The following is a 17,868-nucleotide window of genomic DNA, read 5'->3' on the forward strand; positions in this document are numbered from 1 at the left end:
AGTGACAACCTGTTGTATAGATGTTTATGAAGTTGCTGTTTATTAGCTTCTTCCTTGCGTTCTTGCCAATGGCTATCAGTTGTGTATAACTTTTGTTACTAAATGCCAATAAAGGGTGTCATGATGGCACAGTGGTTAGCACTGCTGCCTCAGTTCACCGATGACTTATTTTTTCAGGTCTATAACTTGGGTTTGATCCTGGCTCTGGGTTACTGCCCGTGTGGAGTTTGCACATTCTCCCAATGTTTGCGTGGGTCTCACCCCAACAACCGAAAGATGTGCAGGCTAGGTCAATTGGCCACGCTAAACATGTTGTATGGCTTGTAGTAAGAACAAGAACAGGTTACAGACATGGGAGAGACAATCCATGCTTATTTATAGCTGAGTTTCTGCATGAGTGACTAGCGCTGCATCACCAGCATAGATTTATCCATTAAGACATGTTGTATTATGGTCTCCACTTTCAGTCTGGATAGATTGCAGAGTTGGTCATCTGACCTAATATCTATAGATAAACACCTTCCAAATCTTGTGTAAACATTAAGCATAATCAACTTATCCACTTACAAACTAATCATGGAAGTTAAACTAACTCCCACCTTATTTGGAAAAGTTACACATACGGATTTCTTATGAGCGGAAAAATTGATGGATTATTTTAAGACTGAAGTAAGTTAGACCTTAGAATCATAGCATTAGCAATCAACTTTGAATCTGATCTAGCTAGCAGAGATAAAAGATAGACACACAAGTTGGGAAGGAAGAGAGTGAGAGACAAGGACGATGGAGGATACATCTAAGGCAACAGCAAAATAGCCAAAAATTTCAGATGGGGCAAGACATTTTAAAATGGGGAATGCAGAAGCTGCCCCATTTAAAAAGTTGTAAATCTAATTGTTCACACTACAACTTTGGTGAATACCGTTTCATGTTGAACAATGAAATGGGGGATGGAAAGGGGAGGGAAAACATCCTGACCACATCTGTAGATATGCCAGTGTCATTGTCTAACAAATCATCAATGCATAAAACACTTACTGGGGGAAAACTGGGACAAAGAGGGGGTGGAATGCTTGTATATAAAAATAATGCCAATAGTTAACTACTTTTGTTTTTCAACTCATCACCATACCATTGGAGAACATGTGGCTTGGCTATATTATTTGATCAGCTGGTGTTAAAAACATGACACTGCAGTTATACGATCATTGGCCTTGGTTTCTAGGATACAAACATCCATAACATCACATTAAGAGGAGCTCGCAACACATGGAAATTGCCTACTGGAGTACCAATGGGCAATGAAATAACTATTTAGATATGAAGTGCACACATAACGTGTGTGATATGTCAGGCCCTGCCTCCATTTCAACTGAATAAAATCAAACATTTGATGCGTTGAAATTTTAGTAACTTTTTATTTAAAACAAATTATATCATATATCAGGAACATGGAAGATGTTTCCAAAAGGTACACTTAGAAAAGTAAACTGCACAAGTAACAATATGATTTCCTCTAATACCTGCGTCAAGTGTAGTTGGCATAGCCCAGATGTTGAACCTTTTAGTGACGAGTGGTCTTGTGTAATTGTGCCTGTGTCTGATAAGTGAATCCTATTACAGGGCATCAAGTGGTTGATAAGCAACACAAAAAAATACATGGACCACCCTAAACCAGCTGCTGAGCTCTCCAAAATACCTTCTCACCACAACTCATGGGCACGTCGATTCATATTGGGAAAGGACACTGGAACGTTGAGTGTGGAAGACGCTAGAAATGTTAAAGTGCTTCAGCACTTGCAGTTTTTCTGGTGGTTAATTTATACATAGTGCAAACCTGAATTTGATAAGAGACAAATACTGTTAAGACATTCTTGGCATTTTTTGCTACTTTTGAAGGGATTTTTTTTTTGGATACATCTAATGAGTGAACACACATAATTAGTGCTCTCCTACACCTGAGAAGTGATTGCAATAAAATGAAGAGGTCAATGAATTAAGTGTCTGTTGGGTTCTTGACCATTAAAATCTGTACTTTCATACAGAAAGGATATTGCTTATTCTTTTATTACTGTAGGCTAGCCCACACAATGGCAGTTGTAAGTAATTGAACATATGAGGGACAAAAAAGTATTCGTATCTCAGATGATCTGGTCCCCTCTGCAGCTTTTAAAGATTTTTTTTTCCCCCAAAAGGTTTACAGTTACAAATATATATACCAAATAACAATTCAATATAAATTCAGTATAAAGCTGAACATCAATTCAAAACAAGTGCAACAACATTGGCAATAATAAACAATTTCATATTTCTTGCAGTTGTCCTACGTTGAAGGCAAGACAATGCTGTATAATCCAGAAGAGGTGAAGCCACTGGAAAAGTAAAGAGGGAAGGCAGGAAACATCTGCTGAAGAGTTCAAGGGCAATCTAAATACTTTTGTTGAAGTATTCATCATCCGGCCAGTGACAAGATGGTGGCTGGTTCACTTGCTACAAAGCGATCATGGAGGAACTCAGGCCAGATCATTTGCAAATAGTCACACAAAACATACATAACAAATATTTTTTTCTCTTTCGCCAAGCACATAATCTTCATCAAGTCTGTGGCTAGCCAGCAGACTTTGGTGACAGGCTCCAATCCTCCAGCCATTTTTCAAAAGAGCTGATGTGCAAAATATTTCAACATTTTTTCAGCATTGTGCTCAAAAGTTAAAAGTTCGGTCAATGCTATCGATGGTGTCCAATAATTTAAGTAGAATTCAGTCAAGGGGATTTATTCACATATATTGCAGGGCATTTCTAATACTGAGTGGTGTTTTTAGCTCTGACAGGTACAGCTGCATGAAAAGCGACACCCCTTACAGCCCAATCTTGCTGAGTCGGTGCGCTAATTTTCCTTTTTTGGCTGCTTCGAGTTGTGCTGCTTTTCCTGTTTTGGTTGCCCAGGGTTGCATTGATTTTCCTGTTTTGGATGCCCAGGGTTGTGCTGATTTTCCTGTTTTGTCTGCTTTGGGTAGGGCCAAGCATGAGTGGCTTCGCGGCAGAACCGGTTTGTTCGAGAAGCGGTTTCTCAGACGAAATTTAAAATTCAATTTACTCATAGCATAATACACATTGGCATCGTCTGGAATAACCAATTCTGAAAAGAAAAATAAATGTCCATGGTTATTTACACATGCATTTTGATTGGCTAATGCGTAGGATCCAACTGCAATTTAGATGTGGAAGTATGAATGGCTGCAAGGGTTCTGAATGTATGACAAATACACCCTTCTTGGATAGACTCAATAAATGAAAACAAATTATTTAATCTCAGGATATGACCAGAATTTATTGCTCCTTCCCAGTTGCAAACCCCCCTCCATTGAGAATATTGGTGGTGCCCACTCTCTTACTCACAGTTTGGTACAACTGAATGACTTGCTAGACCATTTCAGGAAGCAGTTACAAGTTAACAATGCACAGGCCAAACCAGGTAAGGATATCTGGTTTCCTTTCCGAAAGAACGTTGACATTGCAGAATTGGATCATTAGCAAAACAATTGGGTTATGTTCTTGCCAGTATTGAAGTATTATAGCTACTGTTGTGTTATCGCTGAAAAACATTTCCAAATATTCCATTATTGTTGGAGCTAAATCCTGTACCTAATACCATTGGGGAGGAACCATTATTGAAAGGAACCCCAGCATAAGACAGCAAGGTGGTCAACACTACTGTTCACAGCGCCAGGGGCCCGGGTTCAATTCCAACGTTGGGTGATAGTCTGTGTGGAGTTTGCACGTTCTCCCTCTGTCTGTGTGGGTTTCTTTCCACAGTCCTAGATGCGCAGGTTAGATAGATTGGCCGTGCTAAAAAATTGTCCTTTGGTGTCCAGGGATGTGGAGGTTAGGTGGATTATGGGGATAGGGCAGAGGAGTGGGCCTCGGCAGGTGTTCTTTTGGAGGGTAGATACAGACTTGGATGGGCTGAATGGCCTCATTCAGCACTGTAGGGATTCTATGAACTCAAAGATGAAACTTACTATCCCCATTTTCCTCAGGGCAATGAGGGATGCACAATAAATGCTAGCTTTGCCAGTAATATTTGCATCCAGAGAAATTTTTTTTAAAACTCTGATCAGACTAGAATGTAAAATGCATTGTAAAATTCCACGTAATGAGTATTCTGCTTGGTGGAGTCTGGACAGTTGAGAGTTTATAGGATTTTTAACCATGGCAGAATCAAAGCCTCAAAGACTGATCCTGACTTCAACTTTTCTCTTGGAGGTGTAGTGGGGACAGAGGATACAAAATTAGCTACTTTTCTTGCTTCATGGCCAGATTGTTGGAGGGCCAAGGTAAAAAAAAATGGTTCTTGATTTCAACAAACTAAAATGGTAATTTATTGGGGTGGGGGTGGGGTGGAGAAGAATAACCAGCTGGAATTAAGAAACTAATAAAGTTGATAAATTGTGAATTATTCAAATAATTGACTCCACTACCAACTCCACATGTCCATCTTTCAATATAATATCACTTTCAGGAGATTGGTTAACATAGTTCATAGATCATAAAATTAGTTGCTTTCATTGGATGCAGATAATAGCTGCTACTTAGTAAGGAACGTAATGTCAAACTCCTCCACGTTGGATAAAAAGCAAAAAAAATTGCGATTGTTGGAAAATCGCAAAAAGAAACTGAAAATGCTGGAAAAGCTCAGCAGGTCTGGTAGCATCTGTGGAGAGAAACCGAATTACAAGTCCCTATCATTTTTCTTAAGAGGAGTCACATTGATTCAAAACGCTAACTCTTTCTCTCTCCAGACCTGTTACCAGACCTGCTGCATTTTTCTAGCACTTTGTTTTTATTCCTCCAAGTTGGATCCAGCTGAGTGCAATCAGCCATGTTCAGTGGCAGGAATTTGAATTTTCCCAGTTTTGGTGAAATTAGGAAAAAATACTAATCTGCTGCCAGAGATGATGATTTATCACAAATTGAAACACCTCTCACCTCGCTCTTTTGAGATGATCTGTACTAGCTGATAATCCTCTGCATACAGTTCTTCCATGTTGTGCATGGTCACGGCTCTCTGGACAACAGCAGGCGCTTTCTCTTGGTTTGTCACCTAAGGAGGAAAAAGTATTTACTTTTCATTCAGAATAATGAAGTGCAAGGCCTTTCCAAAGGGCTTGAAAATGGTTGCTTTCACCCGGTGGATGAAAAGTAATATTGCATTGAATGCTGTACAAGTTACATCAGAGAAATAATACCCATTTATAAAACTGGTCTATGACCCTCGACCACCCCCAACTTTTTAAAACTTAATTGACGGGATGTGGGCGCTGGTTAGGCGAACATTTATTGCCCATCCCTAGTTGCCCTTCACAAGGTAGTGGTAGGTGCCTTCTTGAACCGTTGCAGTTCTTGAAGTGTAGGTACATCCACTGTGCTGTTAGGGAGGGAGTTCAAGAATTTTGCCCCAGCGACAGTGGAGGAGTGGCGATATAGTTCCAAGTCAGGGTGGTGAGGGCAAACTCCAGGTGGTGGTGTTCCCAGGTATCTGCTGCTCTTGTCCTTCTAGATGGTAGTGGTCATGGGTTTGGAAGGTGCTGTTTAAGGAACCTTGCAAAGTCCCTTAGTGCATCTTGCAGATGGTAGACATGGCTGCCATTGTTCATCGGTGATGGAGGGTTTGAATGTTTGTGGAAGGAGCAGAAATCAAGTGGGCTTTGTCCTGGATTGTGTTGAGCCGAGTGTTGTTGGTGCGTTATTCACCGTGGGATTCCTAGCCTTTGACCTGTCCTGGTAGCCACAGTATTAATACGGCTAGTCCAGTTCAGTTTCTGATCAATGGCAACCCTCGGGATGTTGATTGTGGGGGATTCAGCGGTAATTCAATGGTAATGCCATTGAATGTCAAGGGGCAATGATTAGATCCTCTCTTGAAGGAGATGGTCATTTCCTGGCACATGTGTGGCGCAAATCTAACTCACAACTTGTCAGCCCAACCCTGGGTATTGTCTCGGTGTTGCTGCATTTGAACTTGGATTCCCTGGATTGGGAGTGCAAAACCTGCCTTCATGCTCTGTAAACCATTCACTGTGAGCACTGAAGGTACATGCATGAATATACAAGAGTAACAGAGACCAGTGTTCTGTCACTAGGATTCCCGAGCAATTTTATCCACATTTGCAGGTTAAAGCAAATAAATTTGTACAAAAGATTCATTTAAATGCTCCATTTCTTTTCCTCCTGTACCATTTTCCTATTTTTGACATTTACTTTCCTAATGCCAAAAGGATTAGTCTGACATTTACTAATATTAGTGCATGTTTACTTAAAATAGATTTAGAAACTGATTAAGGAGACACTTCGCAACTTTTAGTTCCAGAGTGGAGTTCAAAAATGTAGCATCCACCTCAAAATGAGACACATTGGACTGGTGTTAGGTAAACAGGATACTTAAATGACCAAATGCACTGCAGTGTTTGTTGTGTTACGTAATTTGGAATAATAAGCTGCCATTTGATGCAGTTTTGAGTAAAAGATGCTCTAGATTTTGAAGTGAGTTCAATGTGTTTTATTGAACTATTAGCATAGTTCCCATGAGTCCCAATGTAGAACTGATCGACAGGAGAGAGTAGTACCTGGTGAGGTTCTATCAGTACTCGTGTATATAACGGTTGTAAAATAAATGTGGTTTACTTTTACTTACTTTGGACTCCCAATTCCTTACTAAAGAGGGTTTTGATAAAGTGAATAAGGAAAAACTGTTTCCAATTGAGAGGGAACCAATAATCAGAGGACAAAATGAAGGTAATTGACTTAAGTCAAAAGATGGAGAATGATTCTGTAGCTTTTTCTTCCACTCATTGCAATTTAACAGGAGTAAAAATATCCTGCTTTAATCGAGAGATTTTGCTGTAGGGGCTGGTTTAGCTCACTGGGCTAAATCGCTGGCTTTTAAAGCAGACCAAGCAGGCCAGCAGCTCGGTTCGATTCCCGTACCAGCCTCCCCGGACAGGCGCTGGAATGTGGCGACTAGGGGCTTTTCACAGTAACTTCATTGAAGCCTACTTGTGACAATAAGCGATTTTCATTTCATTTTCATTTAGTTGGGTCACTAGTTTAGTTTGTTGTAGTTCATAGATATTCTGTTTAAATAGACTATTGCTATACTCTTGCTCCAAGTCCGGTCTCAAATCCCACTCAGCTCCATCCCATCTTCAACTCAGGTCATAATTGTGTCAGCCAATCCTCATTTTGCAATGATTATATTCTAACTGACTGCTAAACTTTTAGATTTACTAGAGAAAGCTAACAAATATTTTCTTTTCTTCACAGAGCTCATCTAGGGGTTGTGTTCAATTATAACATTTAAATGTATCAACACCGAGGTATTTGGAAGGCACAATCAAAGAGATTTGAAATGATCTTGCTAAACACAAAATGCATGAGGATCATCAAGTTAGATTTTGAACTGTGTACATCTCCTCTCCCATTTTTGATTTGTTCTCTTCTATTTGGTATCCTTTAAATTCCACATGAGCCAAAGCCAAGGAAAACTTTGTAAAAATTACTCAATCAGCTAGCAGTAGCAGAGCTACCTGGTTAGTCATACACTAATTGAAGGACCCACGCTCCAATTTGCACCTCCTTACCACATTGTTGTGCAAGGAGTGAGGACTAATGGGAGGGAGGAATAGTAAAAATTAATAGGCATCATTCCCCAAATAAGCTTATTAAGAATGCTACACCTTGCTGTGCGCATTTAATGAGTACGGACAGTAAAAAGGTTCCAAGGCCAAACAAATAGTGCAACAGCACTCTAAAAGCAAGTTGAAATGATGGTCAAATTACTCAGGAAATAGAATATGTCTACTTCCCATGCTTTTGATGTAGTGAAGTCGCAGCGATAAGTCACACAACCATCTTTACTATGACTGCATGGCAATCAATGGTTCAGAGGCCATTTTTTTCTCAGAAATAAATGCCCCCTTACATTTTTGTTTCTCTACTGAAATAAATTGACAACCATCACACAACATGAACATGACTAAAGAAGAAAACCATGCACTTACCAAAACGTCTTTGTATGGACTTGTATTATCCTCCTCTAGGCAGACTCGGATCATTTGGGTTTCTATTGCATTGGGGTCGTAAATGGGACGAGATATATTGCAGCAGTTGGTTGAGGCAGAACGCTTGTGAGGCTTGGTGTGGCGGGCGAATGGCGATTTTGACACAATGCTGACCGAGGATGAAACTCCCGAGGAGGTAGCGACCGCAGAGGGCCCAGATGAAGATGAAGGCACAGATTTGAACGACTGCTTGCGAGGCTTGGTGTGGCGGGCTAATGGCGACTTTGACACAATGCTGACCGAGGATGAAACTCCCGAGGAGGTAGCGACCGCAGAGTGCCCAGATGAAGATGAAGGCACAGATTTGGACGACTGCAGAATAAACTATTTCAGAAAGAAAATCGTCAACAATTATATCTCAGGTAGGCCCTCCTTCCCAGTTACATCCATTATGTCATGATCTCTCCGATATTCCCTCAAAAATGGAGGCATTGCAGACACAATTATTTGGTCTGGACAGTGAGGAATGCACAATTTCATGGTCATTATACCGTGAAATATTTTCTTTGGTTCCTCCCCCTACAAGTTAAATACAGCTCTGATGAATGATGTCCTCTAATGTCTACTAGTTGTTAAGCCAACATTGTCAGTTATCATTTAGCATATTGCATGCAGAAGTGCACTGTGGGCCATTATATTTGAACATTTAAGCTACTCTCAAATTGTTAAATAATACATTTAGGATTTCAGTTTACACTCAGTATTTGAGCAATTCTATACTCAAAACAAATATTTACTTGCCTGCGTCATCTGACTACTCACTTGCAGCACGCACCTACACTGGTTGAAATTAAACACATCCAGTGGTGATATTATGTGCGCTTGTGCAAGCGAGCCAGCTGGTGCATGTGCAGGTGAGAGACAGCACCATAGATCGAAAGAAAGGAGAGACACAACATGAATGAGGTGTGGGGCGGGATAGATAGAACTGAAGAAATTAGGACTCAAATCACCCAGGTCACTGTAAAGCAGTTCTTCAAAGAATCCTGCAGATTATTGGTCATAAAGAGGCAGTAAAGTTGTTGAAGAGGAGGATTACAAAGTCTGAAAAAGGTAAAGCTGTACAGGGAGGGTACTTTAAAACACAAAGCACTCCAAAACAACCCAAAGCTTCCTTTGTACATATTTATACAAAACTAGCTTGTATTAGCCAAACTTCTATTTCATGTTAACAAAATCAGTTTGCAATCCGTACGAGTTAATTTTAATTTTTCTGACATCCGATGCCTTTGAAAACAACATGGTTGAGACAGAAGTCCCACCTTCAGGTTTGAAAATGCGAGGCCTCCCCACTTCGACCAGCGGTTTGCCCTGGGGCAGCATATTGCTGGTAGTGGCCAATTATGAGACTGCCGCTGGAGCCAGGTTCAAATTAAGGATGAAGGTTTGCCAAGAGGTGTCAGCCCAGTCAGATAGTCAGATGCCCGCAAAGAAAGGCAAGTCGGGTTTGGTCGGGCAGGAGGGACTGGTGATCATGACAGTTGTCGCTGAGCATCCTCGTATCCCATTGACTGTCAAATTACAATTGGAGAGTGGGGTGGGGTATGTATTAGATGATCCCAAACCTCCTTGGGGATGGTTGAACTCCTACGACAACATTTTGTGTGGTGAATGAATGCCTCTTTGCGTCACCTTTTTCTGTGGTTCTTTTCGAGTAGCCTTCTGCGAAGTGCATGGCTCTTTGATTCCCGAACTGCTAGAATGCGATGGTGAAATGCTGACCGAGTTGATACTCTCTGCTGAGATCCCACTCTCAGGGGATTTAGGCTGGTCAGAGTTCTTAGTTGGAGTGCTGCTTGCGTTTACGTCTGCCCCTAGAAATAGGCTGCAGGAGGGAAAGGCAAAAACACTGAAAAATGTCACTGCATTCCAGTTTTTTTACTGTTAATTCGAGCAGCACTTAGCTACCAGTGTCCCAATACATGAACAATTTTTGCAATATATTGAGGTACATACTCTATCCCACCTGAGCTGGTTATGCAACTTATTGAAATAAAAATAGAAAATGTTCGAAAGACTTCCAGTACCCATGGAGAGAGAAAGAGCCAAAGTTACAGGGCGAAATTCTCCGCCCCCCACGACGGGTGGGAGAATAGCGGGAGGGCCTTCCCGACATTTTTGCCGCCCTCCCACTATTCTCCCACCCCCCCGCCGAAGTCCCGACCCGAATCGCTGCCGCCGTTTTTTTACGGCCGGCAGCGATTCTCAGCTGTTAGATGGGCCGAAGTCCCAGCCCTTTCCGCCGTTTTTACGAACGGCAAACACACCTGGTCTTGCCGTTCGTAAAAACGGCGTCACAAACTCGCTTTTTATAACCATGGCACCGATTGGCACGGCAGTACCACGGCCGTGCCAAGGGTGCCATGGGCCCGCGATCGGTGGGCACCGATCGCGGGCAGCGGGCCCGATGCCCGCGCACTATTTGTCCTTCCGCCGCCCCGCAGTATCCATTCGCGGGGCGGCTGAGGGGCAACCCGGCCCGCGCATGCGCGGGTTTCGCGCAAAAACGCGATGACGTCACCCGCGCATGCGCGGGTTGGAGTCTTCCAAACTGCGCATGCGCGGCTGACGTCATATGACGCGTCAGCCGGCGCTAACTCCGGCAAGCGGGCTTAACGATTTTCGTTAAGCCCGTCTTGCCGGAGCCTACGGCGTCGGGCTGCTAGCCCCGACCGGGGACCAGAATCGGTCCCCGGTCGGGAAGGGGCGCGCTGCCGTAAAACCCGCCCGGGTTTTACGGCAGCTTTACGATTTCTCCCGTTTTGGGAGAATCGCGCCCACAGTTCGAAAGCCTAACAGAACCTATTACCCTATTTATATTTTGGTTACAAAGAACTATATTCAAAAAGGTTCCTCTTTGAGAGCTACTAACAGCAGTAATAAACTTGTATTTATACAGTTTTTTATCAATATCTTAAATCCTCCCCAGATGCATCATAGGAGTGTTATGTAATAAAATGAGTCATTGCGCTACAAGGGTTATGGGGGCATATTTTTATTGAATAGTATTGTTAACTTTGGCAATGCTTTTGTGTAGACCTGCCTTCATCGAGAGAGTAGAGTGTCAATGTATAGAGACTTTTAAATACAACAGTATGCATTATTTGAATCGGGCAGGCTTGATAATAGGGTAAATTTCTCTGCACTGCCCCATTATCTATGGATGAAAGGATAATTAGGTTGCCCCTATCCCATTGTGCCCATCTAAAACAGAGAGACAGGAGCACAGCAGTGCAGAAATTGTGCAAGCAAGGTAGGTATTTTGACTTTGTGATAAATAGATAAATAGAAACCTGGAAGAGTGCAACTGAGTGCAACTTTAGCAGTCGAGGAAGCTGCCGCACAACGGACATGGAGCTTCATTTACAGATTTATGTACTGTGTGTATCAAATTCATTTCATTTATAAGGGCAGGAAAGTGATACTGACTATTTGTGTTGGCTATCCCTCGATTTAAGGATGACGTCCACCGAGGATCGCAGGTTTCTACCACGGGCCTTCATGCAACTGAACAGACTGATTCTTAAGCCCCAGATCTTTGGGCACATAGGACAGGCTGTCCCACAAGACAGGGAGAGCCAGAATGCAGGATTTCCTTTCTTTATTTCCTTCTCTGCCACCCATCTGCTTCCCCATACAAAGTGTAATGCAGCCTGATGGACAAATTGTCGCAATTATGAGCAATTGGTAGTAAGCTCTTCCGAATCGTTGTCACCGTTGCTGTGCTGCATGGTGAACTTCACAATATTATTATCTTATTAGTATCACAAGTAGGCCTACATTAACAATGCAATGAAGTTACTGTGAAATCCCCTAGTTGCCACACTACGGCGCCTGTTCGGGTACACAAGAGGGAGAATTCAGAATTTCCAATTCACCGAACAAGCATGTCTTTCGGTACTTGTAGGAGGAAACCAGAGCACCTGGAAGAAACCCACGCAGACAAGGGAGAACGTGCAGACTCTGCACAGACAGGCGACCCAAGCTGGGAATCAAACCCGGGTTCCTGGCACTGTGAAGCACCAGTGCTAATCACTGGTTGATTAAATTTCTCGACGCTCTTATGTGTCACTGGTGCTTAGTCCACATCTCATCATAGTACAGGAATGTGGTGACAACACCTGCTCTGCACACATAGAACATAGAACAGTACAGCACAGAACAGGCCCTTCGGCCCTCGATGTTGTGCCGAGCAATGACCACCCTACTCAAACCCACGTATCCACCCTATACCCGTAACCCAACAACCCCCCCCATAACCTTACTTTTTAGGACACTATGGGCAATTTAGCATGGCCAATCCACCTAAACCGCACATCTTTGGACGGTGGGAGGAAACCGGAGCACCCGGAGGAAACCCACGCACACACGGGGAGGACGTGCAGACTCCGCACAGACAGTGACCCAGCCGGGAACTGAACCTGGGACCCTGGAGCTGTGAAGCATTTATGCTAACCACCATGCTACCGTGCTGCCCTAAGCATGAGGGCATACAAGACCCCAAACTACACATTCTCCCAGTGTCTGCATGGGTTTGCTCCGGTTTCCTCCCACAGCCCAAAGATGTGCAGGTTATGTGGAGTTATGGTAGGGGAGTAGGCCTCAGTAGGGTTGTTGCACACTCAATGGGCTGATGGCCTCTTTCTGCACTGCAGGGGTTCTATGATTCCTACATCACCACCCTCAATGAGAATTTGCTGCCGCTCTCCATGAAGCTATGTCCACTACAGAACTGGGCCAAAGATACCGCAGATGTAAGTGGATTTAGTTGCCCTTTGAGACCTGGGAAAAGAATTCCAGACAGGGTTGACTAATATATGGAGTATAAAAGTGTGGCATGGATGGGAGGTCTGCTGCATCTTGAACCCACTCATGCATATTCACAACACAGCCCACGTTGCCTGCCTGATGCCTTGTGCCCAGTTACAAGGTACCTGCAAATAAAAAATACATTTGTTGGGTGAAACATTGAGGCAAACTATTAATGCGAGCATTGCATGTCATGGAGGAAAAGGGTAGTGTGAGCATCGACTTGTACACCCAAGCATATGCAAAAATTATGAGGCCAGAAAATGGGGGTGTTTTGTATGCGATCCACAGCAAATCAAGGGCTTGCCGTGACATATTTTGGCAAAATGCAGAGGTCTAGATTTTAGACTGACAGCAAAACAGAATGAACAGTCCACTGAAATTGACAAAACTTTCAACCATCTCCGCACATGTAGAATAACTGTCATGGGTTCTGCAAGATTACAATAGAATCCCTATGCAAATTAGTGAACTTGTGAAAATTTCCACATTTATGCCGTTAGTCTTTCTGAATAAAAACCCTCGAAAAACTTGCAATTTGCTGAATGAGGTTTTTAAAATGGACATATCAACCTCAATTACTGCAAAAGCACCCTCATGAATCCCCAAAGACTAAATTTTTATTGTAGAATGTTTCTCCATTATTTAAAAATGTCTCCTTATTTAGCTACTATAACCCAAATAATAATTTGCTTTGCCATCTGAAATGTAAAGCGAAGATATGCAACTTTGTGTTGCAGTCAAGAGAGAATCCCACAATATGATTGGCTTCCTACTCAGCTGCCTGAAGATCCACTTGACTTGGCACCAGATTAAAATTTACATCAGGAAAGGGGAAATTCTTGCAGAGATTGCAGACGGTGGCATATTCAATAAGGATCTTCTCAGTGAAGGTTGGTGAGTTTGGTGGTTGTAGGGGGGAAAAGAGGTGGTGTATTGCAGGGATCTGATGCAGAATTCTACATGGAGTTGGAGATAGGAGAATTACTCCTTGAAGGCCCTGGGCAGAAATGGCCGTCTGCTAAGAAATCCCCCTTCTGCTGGAAAAATCCACTAGGTGTTTTGATTTTTGTGTTCAGATGACAAAGCACCGAGACTTTCCAGAATATTATTCCAACCCTGCTGTTAATCTAATTCTTAAAATTGAAAAATCCAATATTAAATGTTTAGTGCAGAAAATCTCCCAATGTTGCCACACCTTAAATGTGTACATAATCTTTCATCAAAATTGAGCAAAAAGACCCACAACATTATTTGATAGGAAACTGCACACAAAACTTTGATAACTCTGAATTTGGTCTTCAATAAACTACTGCAGCTAAAGATAGGGTTTGCCCTCAGGAACTTTTATATTCCATATTTAAGATGGTTAAATGTTCCAAAGTACTTAGAAGCAGATGCCATGATAAGTTTGCCAAAGGCTCGTGATGGGTACACATGGAATTTTGGATGAAGGATCCAAATGGCTGAGGAATCTTTTACCAATTGTGATGTGGAGAGAAGGATGGAATTCAATGGTGATTGGATCGTATCGCAGGATCTGTACAGGTCACCTAAGGCTGGAGAAATTAGAGGTAGAGACAGGCAAGGGCAGAGGTCACACAAGGGATAGGGATGTTGTGGATAGGGATATCAATTGAGTTAGTGAGGGCATGAGTCAAAGGGAATCAGAAAAGACTGATAGAAGATGAGCAGCAGATATTGGATGAGTTTGCATTCACAGATAACATAGCAGAGGGGGCTTGTGCCGCACAGGGGGCTCAGGCAGCAACACTGGGGGAGTCTTGACAAAAGCATGAATGAGTGTTTTCAGTAGTAATGGAGGCAAGGCAAGCATACGTTACATGTGATGTTGGCTAGAATGTAGTGATACACAAAATGTGGAAGAATATAAACTCAGAATGGACACAGTCTGTCTATTTATCCCTATTGCAAAGAAAGTAACCAGATGAGATTTCTCCACTGCTTATCGTGTGATACTTACAGGCTGAGACGTTTCGCCACACTCTGTCTGGATTTTGGTGATGTGGGACTAGTATCGTAAGCTGCCTCTAGATCACAGGACAAATAATAGCTGCAGGATGGCAGATAAACATATTTCAGACAAGGTTCAATTAAAAATAAACAGATGTGCTTGTTTAATAGTCTTGGCATTTTGAAGAACTCATTTGTACAAAAAAAATTTGCATGAGTGATGAATTTGCTTTTCAGGCAGGAGAACACTGCACATTACTTTGATTAATCATTAGCTACCACGACTGGGACGGTTCTCACTACGGGAATTGCAATCTTTTCTACTGCACAAAATGTAGCTAGAGAATAATTTAACTTTGTGTGTCAGACATTCTCAGATGACAGCCACCATTAGCATCGCAGCCTTTTTGTGGGACACACTGAAGGGAACAAAATGGTCCAACGTATACATCAAGTACTGGAAAATTAAGAAATGCTGGACTTGTAGAAAGTGAACTGATTAGCATTGGAAATCGAACTTCCAGCGCACAAGAATATAGAATAGATTGCAAATTCACACCCACAAGCTGCTCCTGGCCTCATCTGTATTATTACGTGAATGCACATAGCTGACAATGGACATCTTGTCACAAGGAATGAAAGGAGGGAATCAGCCACCTCGGGTAATTAACACTCCCTCTGAATACTAAAATGAGGGAACAGATCCTGTTTATTAGAAATAAAAGGAGCAGACAAAATATAGGAGGCAAAAGTTTCCGCTGCCAATATTTTCAGGTGCAATCCACCCAAAATCAACCAGCCCAAAGGAAAATAATGGAAGCTTTGCCCACCCACAAAACTAGCCATACTCCCAGCTCAAATGAATCAGTTTTCCAGGTACCTGCTCGACATGTCTATTTCCATCCGGAGAAGGAGTTTAAAATACTGTTAAAAGGTGCATGAATACTGGAGTTCATTTTAAGAGATTTATTTTTTTTAATTTATGAAGAAGCCAACTGCTGCAAATCAATGTAACTGTATAAAAAAATACAAGCTTGTAAAAAGTCATTTCTAATTATTTCAAATCTCAGGTGGTGGACTAGACATTGATTAAACTTATTTAACTGCAGTGCATCAAGTTTTGAGGCAACCACTTATTTTGTTTTTAAAAATGACACCCAAAATGCTGGCCTTGTTGGGTTATAGGTCAGGGATGTACAAACAGGTTTGAGCAGAAATTTTGAGGAAAAGAAACACTTCGCAAAACCAGCACAATTTACATCCAAAGTAAAAATTCAAAATGAGGTCTATGGACCAGTGTCTCAAATTTTTTGCATTTTCCTATTATTGTTCACTTATTAATTTGGTATATGTTACTCAAATTAATATAAACACATTTTGATACCACAATGGCACTGCTTCATCACGTAGCTCATCCAAATCACTCCATCATAAAAGCTATTCAAAACCAGTGAACGGAAAGACAACAAATAAACTGGCAGGCTCACTAATGGTGGAAGATTATACACACAGCCCTTAATGATTTAATCACCATATTCTTGCAATACCCACTTACCTTTGTTCGTCAGTCAAGTATTTTTGACTGTAGAACCATCTGATAAACTTCTGGACTGGATAGATGCTATAACTGTTGCAAGTAGACTGCAAGAATTTAATTTGCGCGATCACCTCAAATTCCTAAAAGAACATGGAAACAACAATTGAAAGTTTAAAAAATATATCACTATAACTGCTGCTGCTTTACCTTAGTCAGTGGAATTTTGAGTGCATCAAAACTTTGCTAGATACCTGATGCTCAGTGACTCTTGCCTCAAAATGTTTTACATTGGAGTAAATGACTCATGTGCCTCAGCAATATAAGTCCCATCTAGATTATTTAAGGATGGCTCCAAGGTATCATTCCACCCAAACTGTGCTTCAAAGATCAGTCTTTTAAAAATACCAATCACTTATGTCAGAACCAGAATAAACTCCTGATAGGCTTGCAAGAGTCAGCAAAGGAAGGGAGGGTGGAAGGTTGGGGAGGGAGGGAGGATGGAAGGGCAGGGGCAGGAAGGGAGGATCGGAGTGCGAGCAGGGGCGGGAAGGGAGGACGGGAGAGCGAGCAGGGGCGGAAAGGGAGGACGGGAGAGCTAGCAAGAAAGAAAGCGAGCTAGCAGGAGGGCGGGTGGGCAAGACAGAGAAACTACCAAGTGCACTTCATGGACAATGGGTGGCTGGAATATTCTGGAACCTAATCGCTGTAGAGTTTTCTTCTCATCAGTTGTGGCCCCTCTGTTGCATCTCACATTCAGTGCGCTTGACAGATACAAGGGGGAAAGGTTTTTCCAAGTCACCTTTGACAACAGCACGGTACAGTTGGGTTGTAAAGTGTAGGCCAGTTAAATACTGAACATCATCCATGACATAGAGGTCATTTAATAGAGCATGTCTCCCATCTAGGTGGGTAAGGCTATGTGCAATTGGGGTGGATGCCTATTTTGCATTCCACCTGATTATATGAACCACTAATGTCAAACTAGGCAGGGTGAATTATATACAAAACCATCCCATTCCTGGGGTTAGACTAAAATTGGGCTCGAGTTACAGTTTCAGAACTGAAATATCACTGTTTTCCGCATGGTCAGATTTCTATCGTGTTAACATTTTCAGGTTTCAGGCATAAAATGAAAACAGTACAACTATGCTCAATAGTCACCACGGCAATAAAGTACATTTGGTAACTTGATAGTAGCAAAGTCAGCAATAGGGAGTAAAAATGCCCATCACCGGATAAACCAGAAGCTGCACCCCTTCGCTGACATGCCACAGGTGTAACCAATACCCCTTTTCTGAAGGAAAATATAGAGTTATTCAACCAGCCTCATGATTAAGGAAATATTTTCAGTCTTGCAGAGACATAATCTACACATCAACACTGGGTACATGCTGTACCTAGCAGTGACTGCTAGAAGATAAACAGCAT

The 17,868-nt window shown here is 42.2% G+C and overlaps 1 protein-coding gene across 1 annotated transcript in view; it reads right to left on the reverse strand.

Moving 5' to 3' along the window:
- Window positions 1-1,394: 1,394 nt before the first annotated feature.
- Window positions 1,395-17,868, reverse strand: part of LOC119964231 — a 901,051-nt gene continuing 884,577 nt past the window's right edge. Inside the window, 6 exon segments of the mRNA XM_038793515.1 lie at window positions 1,395-3,139; window positions 4,990-5,104; window positions 8,061-8,444; window positions 9,753-9,945; window positions 14,914-15,003; window positions 16,459-16,580. Of these exon segments, the coding sequence (XP_038649443.1) occupies window positions 2,859-3,139; window positions 4,990-5,104; window positions 8,061-8,444; window positions 9,753-9,945; window positions 14,914-15,003; window positions 16,459-16,580 (1,185 nt within the window). The 3' untranslated portion in view covers window positions 1,395-2,858.

This window comes from Scyliorhinus canicula, chromosome 4 (assembly GCF_902713615.1).
Source record: "Scyliorhinus canicula chromosome 4, sScyCan1.1, whole genome shotgun sequence".
Lineage (NCBI taxonomy): Eukaryota > Metazoa > Chordata > Chondrichthyes > Carcharhiniformes > Scyliorhinidae > Scyliorhinus > Scyliorhinus canicula.